Consider the following 6313-nt stretch of genomic DNA (forward strand, 5'->3'; position numbering starts at 1 on the left):
ACTGAATAAAAGGTAAAGGGACCTCTGACCATTAGGTCCAGTTGTGACTGACTCTGGGGTTGCGGCGCTCATCTCGCGTTATTGGCCGAGGGAGCCGGCGTACAACTTCCAGGTCATGTGGCCAGCATGACTAAGCCACTTCTGGCGAACCAGAGCAGCACACGGAAACGCCGTTTACCTTCCCGCCGGAGCGGTACCTATTGATCTACTTGCACTTTGATGTGCTTTCGAACTGCTAGGTTGGCAGGAGCAGGGACTGAGCAACGGGAGCTCACCCTGTCGCGGGGATTCGAACCGCCGACCTTCTGATCGGCAAATCCTAGGCTCTGTGGTTTAACCCACAGCGCCACCCGCGTTCCTAGAGTGACTGAATAGTTTCAATTAAATGTTGCTGTATGTCGAAGGAACAGTTTGTTGTCGATTCACTTACTTTTATATTGTTTTAGCAACAGTACATAACGCATAGCTGTCAACTGTTCCCTTTTCTTGCGAGGAATCCTATTCGGAATAAGGGAATTTCCCTTCAAAAAGGGGAAACGTTGACAGCTATGCATAATGAAAAGTATACTATGTACACCACTTTGAGCACAGATGTATTTGTGGGAAATGCAGTATACAAGTAAACTTGGCTATGACTAATATAGCACATACCTTTTTTTAATAAAAAAAAAACCACACAAATTGAACTATCAGATAAAAATCCCTTATGCAAATATAGCAGTACAGCAGCAAAACATGCAACAGCAGCTGACTTCATTATATTCATGTTCAAAACCTGCGATGTGCCATGTTACGGAGCAGCCACCCCCAACATGGCATCCTCAAGCTGCGTTGGCTGACGAACTCCCATCAGCAGTCATGGCCGTGCTAACTGGATCTGGTGGTAGTTGTAGTCTAAAACATCTGGTGAGCACCAGGTTGGAGATGGCTGCTCTGGAGGACAAGCTAAAGTTCAATGGGACAGCCCATGTTTTACAAAGGCCTCTTTCTGAAGGCATTCAAGTCAGTAGTTCGGCAGGACTGGTCATACCGGTCCCGGTTTTGTTTGTAAAAACTGCATTTTCATCCAATAAATTAGGGTTGGAGCACTGTGGTTCAAATAAATAAGTTCCCAGGTTTAGTCTACAGAACTTTCAATTAAAAATATTTTACAAACAGGACTAGGAGATTTACTGGCAGTGAGAGGGCACAGGAATGTATTTTTTATGCCAGGTTAGGTATTTGCTCACCTGCAGCTCTCTGGGGTCTCAGAAAAAGGATCAACACCTGTAACTGGAGATGCCAAGGATTACATTCAAAAAGTTCCAGGTTCAAAGTGTGTGCTCTACCACTGGGTTATTTCCTCTAGCAGAGAGAGGAAAAAAGATGTACCACTGGGCCAACTCTGCCTAAGGTGGCTTAATATACACATTGTGGGCAATTCATCATAACGCCCAGAATGTTTTGCACACACTGAGTAATTAAGAGAAGAAGGAAGGCTGTATCTGTATATCTGCTTGCACAAATGAAAGTCAGGTAAACATAGCCAAGCATCTTGTCATTCAGTGTGCCAAAGACCAGTCTTATCCTGTTGACCTTCAAGGATTGCACAGTCAGACAGATGCACGTCTTCTTGAAGAGTTATCTGCTTAATGAAGTGCAAATAGTCATTTACCAACTTGATGCACACCCTTTAGTGTCAAAAGCTCTGGGCACATTCCCATCAAATTGACGCGGGACATGTACAATCCTAATGCCTTAAAATCAGTGGAAGAACTGCCATTGGTTTCACTGATTACACCAAGAGCAGATAATACTGAGCTACATGTACAGATGGACTACCAAGTTATAAAGCAGTTTCCTATTTGTCTAAGGAATGAGCTTGCTTCCAAGGGATGCTTCAAATATCACTGAAGGAAGGAAATGTCATCCACAGAAGCACAGTATCCAAATCAAGAAGTAATGGCGCCACTCTATTCTGCTTTGGTCAGACCACATCTTGAATAATGTGTTCATTTCTGGGCACCACCATTTAATGAGGATATCCATAAACTGGAATGTGTCTGGACTCTGGAGGGGAAGAAAGATGGCGAGGAGTCTGGAGTCCATTAGGAAAGAATGAAGGAGCTGGACATGTTTAGCCTGAAGAAGAGACGACTAAGAGGCAATAAGACAGCCATCTTTAAATATGTAAATAACTATTACACAGATGAAGGAGCTAATTGGTTTTGCTGTTGCTCCGGATGGTTGGACCCAAACCAAAAGGCCTTTGGAAGGTGGTGGACACTCCCCCATTCCAAGTTTTTAATCAGAGGCCGGGGGCCCGCCTCTTAGGCAATGTGCGGTAGTGGGTTTCCCACATGGGGAAGGAATGACCTTTGAGGCCCCTTCTAACTCTGTGATCTACATTGAGACTTAAACAATAGGGTGGGTGGAGGGTGCAGTGCTTCACAAACATACAAAGCATGAGACGCACATTTTTGCTTAAAGTAACTGGAAAAAATAGGAAGAAAATAACATAGTAAACAAATATATTTTTATATGGCCTACAAAAGTGCAAGACTGCACAAACCTCTCATTTATTCCTTTTACAACATGCCACGGAAATGAATGGAAGTACAAGAGAGTTTGGGTAAGTTGGAAAGGGGAGCATTTAGCTCTGTTGAGATTTGGTTGCATCCCAGATTCCAATGTGGTCTTATGTCATGGAGCCATAAGGGCAACATCAAGGAGCAAGGGAGGAAAATGAACGATGTGTGCTCTTTTTCTCTCACAACACTCATCTCACTCCGTAACCACAATTTACTCTGAATCTACAGCAAATAATGTAATCATCATCCCAGGATTAAAATCAGTACACACACACAAACACAACTTTTTATCAGGTGTCAAAAGCCAGGTTCAAGAAGCGTGTCTTCAGCACACATCAAAAACTACATAAACGTTCATCGCACATTATGCATATTGCATTGAAGAATCCCACCAGTCCTTTCTATTATAAATTCCAGTGACCAGACTGGGGTAACAAATATGGTGCCCTCCAGATGCTGTTGACTGTCCACTGGCCATGCTATCTTGGGATGGTGAAAGTTGTGGTTCCACAACATCTACCAAATTGGCTGCCCCTGGACTAGACCCATTAGCAAGCATCAAACACGCAAAGACATGGAGTGATGAAAGGACTGTTTTAAAACTTGGTCCATTCACTTAATTGATGGAGAGAGACACACACAAATCTGAAGCCTTCTTGGCATCACAAGGTCTAATTCCAGATGTGAAGAAGATGCCGTGAAGAAAACGCATCCTTGGCACGTGCCAGAGGGTAGCATTTTCATTCCTCCTCCTCCACATATTCCCAAGGATGAAACCGGACAAAGCCTGCCTCACACCAAGGCCCCCTAAAAGGCTCTTGCCAGCGAAAACGAACACCAAACCGGAGGGCCAACGAACTGATCCAATGAATCAAGATCAGAAATCCAGAGAGAACAGGAAGTCCTCCTCTCGACTCCTGGCTCACACACACACAAAAATGTTGCAGGCTAAGAAGAATCCAGATAAAATATGTATTTCTTTAAAGGGAGAGTAAGGACAAATAGCACATCTGCCTGATTGTACAACAGCACACTATCTGCATGCACAAGGTCCCAGGGTTCAGTTTCTGGGGTCTCCAGGCACTGCTGGCAAAGACCCCTGCCTGAAACCCTACTGTCCGTCAGCACAGGGTACATACACAGTAGACAAGCAGGCAATACTGAGCAGGGTGATCAAATGGTCTGACTTTGCATTAAGGCAGCTTCCTATGTCCTTCTGAAGTTCTTTGGGGGGGGGGTGATAGGAGATGAATGCTATACCTAGCATATAAGTGCAACAGAGGAGCACACATCTATGGCTCCCCCCCCCACTCCATTTATAAAATGAGTCAAGAAGCCATTGCTCGTGCAGTGACCTCCCTCTCCAGTGGGTGAAAGCTCGTGTGCACGTGCATCTATGATATATTCAGAGAGAGGGAGGGGGAGGGAGAGAATGAATGCATGCAAGCCGATTCCTCTGTGACAGAAAATGCATTTAATCAATTCTCCCCACCCCATAATAACGTGATGCATGTAGCCTGTCGTGGCTACAACAGCCAGGAGGTGCACTCGCTTCCCTCAAGAGGACTGGAAGAGATCACTAAAAGGTTCATGTGATTCCATTTCACATCATCATCAAAAAGGACACTAGGAACAGTCTTTTAACATTCACACCAGAGGAGCAGCCGCTAATCCAGTTTGTTCTACCATCGCTGCATGCACATAGCAATACGGTTACGTGCGGCTTATTAGGATAGCAAACCCCCCCCCACAAGGTTCCTTAATAGACATGCACAAAACGACATGTTCTATCTCCTCATATCAGCTCTTCTTTCTGTTATGGAGAGAGAGAGAGAGAGAGAGAGAGAGAGAGAGAGAGAGAGAGAGAGAGAGAGAGATGTGCTCTTTTGTTGTATGCAAACAAGCTTCACATTCAGGGTCAGGAAAGTGGCGCTGGACCCTGGAACAGCCAAGGCAGCATTTCAAGAGAAACAGAGGACGTTGCGGCGCTGCGAGCTAAGATCTCTCAAATTTATGCCTGGAAAGAGCCTTCACGTGTGAGCCTCCGCCCCAAATACAGGAGGCTGTGTAGGTTCTACAGGGGGAGAAGTGAAAGGGAGGAACAAAATCGATTTGCAAGTGTCAAATTGGCAGCCTTCAAATTTGCAAAAGGTGGCGACACCTTGCCATTTAAATCACCCTTCCATTGCCTCCACCCGCGAGAGGGAGAGCCGTGGATTGGGGATGGAAGGAGGAAATGCACCATTAAAACAGATAACAAGAGGCTTGCTGGAAACAGCTGTGCGCGGCTCATTCCTCTTTCTCCAGAAACCCCAGCGCCTCATGCATAAGCGCCCCCATCTCCTCTGAGCAGGGAGACGCGCCTACATCAGTACGCATTCCGGAAAGGGAGAAAAAATGACTATGGGCAACCCATATCCGCTGCTTATCATTAATAACAACCTCCAGCAGCAAAGTTGTCGCGTGCTCAAATAGTAAAAGGGAAAGAAGGGGGGTGGAGGCGAGGAGGCAAGGTGCAAGCAGTGAAAAAGGGGCGCAGAGAGGGAGGGAGAGGAAAGGGGAAAGGTTGACCGGGTGGCCTTCTGTCCCCCACATTTCCCCTGCCTGCCTCCCTTCCCGGTTCCTCCTTACCCTTAAGGCTGATAGATCTATCTCGTCCAGGCTCCGAGCTGGAGAATCACTCGCCATGTTTAGGGGGATTTCTCAGCCGGTTGCAAATGGACCGAGCCAAAAAATATTTGAAAAAAGCACAAGGCGGTTTTGGAGACGGCGGCGGCGGCGGCTGCAACCTTGCAAAGTCGTCCGTCTCGGGCTCGGAGCGGAGGGGTTAAAAGAGAGCGAGCGAGAGCGCGTCTCCTCCACCTTGTCTCTATTGCACTTCTGTCTCTTCGTGCGCTTGTGTCAATGGAGGGGAGGCAAGCCCCGCTGTCCTCCTCTTCCTCCCTCTCTCCAACACCTAATGCGCTCCCCGCACCAAGAGCACGGAAAGCGAGCGAGCTTCTCTTCTCCCGGAGAGCTGCTTGCAGACGGCCCGGCGCGCGGTGCCGCTTCCTCCCGCAAGGAGCCCGGCAGCTCCTCCTGCCTCGGCTGAGCTCGCGATCTCGGGACGGTGGCGGCGGCAGCAGTAGCAGCAGCAGCGCCGGCTAAAGGGCACGGCGAGGCGGCCGGGGCGCGGGCGCCTGGGCGCAAGGCATGCTTTCTCTGCGTCGCCGTCGGCTCCCCGGGTGGCTGCTGCGCTCGCTTGCCGCGTCCTGGCGAGGCACCTCGACCCGAAGGAGACGCGAGAGCCGCGCACGCCGCCTCCTCCTCTCGCGGCGGCCTTCCTGGGAGGAGGGAGAACAGCAGCTCCAGGGGCGGCGCCTGCGCTCCGCTGCGCGCCCAGGACTAGAAGCAGCAGCCGAGCGGCGGCGGCGGCGCGAGCAGCTTGGGCGCGCCGCTAATGCTTTCCCTTTAATTTCAAAGACGAACCGCCGGCCGGGGGAGGAGGAGAGAGAAGATGTTGCAAAGAAATAAGCGCCGCTCGGCCCCTCTTTGCTCTGTTTACTGGCGGCGGCGGCGGCGGCTGCTGCACGATGTCGCTCCAGTTGTGTCACTGGCCAGGCACTGGGAGCAACCTGCTCCTCCTGTTATTTTGAAAAAAGCCGGTGCAACAGGCTCCAAAACCCGGGTTGCTTCAATATATCACGCCTTCCCCGCAAGGGGGGGCGATGCCCATATTTTGGTGGGGAATTGCAACAGCTCCC

At 49.1% G+C, this 6313-nt stretch overlaps 1 protein-coding gene across 4 annotated transcripts in view; it reads right to left on the reverse strand.

Moving 5' to 3' along the window:
- Positions 1–5939, reverse strand: part of TNIK (TRAF2 and NCK interacting kinase) — a 287359-nt gene extending 281420 nt beyond the window's left edge. For 2 of the 4 annotated variants that reach the window (XM_053390548.1, XM_053390547.1), the window contains exon 1: positions 5202–5939. In XM_053390548.1, the coding sequence (XP_053246523.1) occupies positions 5202–5258 (57 nt within the window). In that variant the 5' untranslated portion in view covers positions 5259–5939. The remainder of the gene's footprint in view (positions 1–5201) is intronic. The other 2 variants (XM_053390549.1, XM_053390550.1) reach the window with 1 other exon arrangement.
- Between the last annotated feature and the right edge of the window lie 374 nt (positions 5940–6313).

Source organism: Podarcis raffonei, chromosome 5, assembly GCF_027172205.1.
Source record: "Podarcis raffonei isolate rPodRaf1 chromosome 5, rPodRaf1.pri, whole genome shotgun sequence".
In the NCBI taxonomy this organism is placed as follows: Eukaryota; Metazoa; Chordata; class Lepidosauria; order Squamata; family Lacertidae; genus Podarcis; species Podarcis raffonei.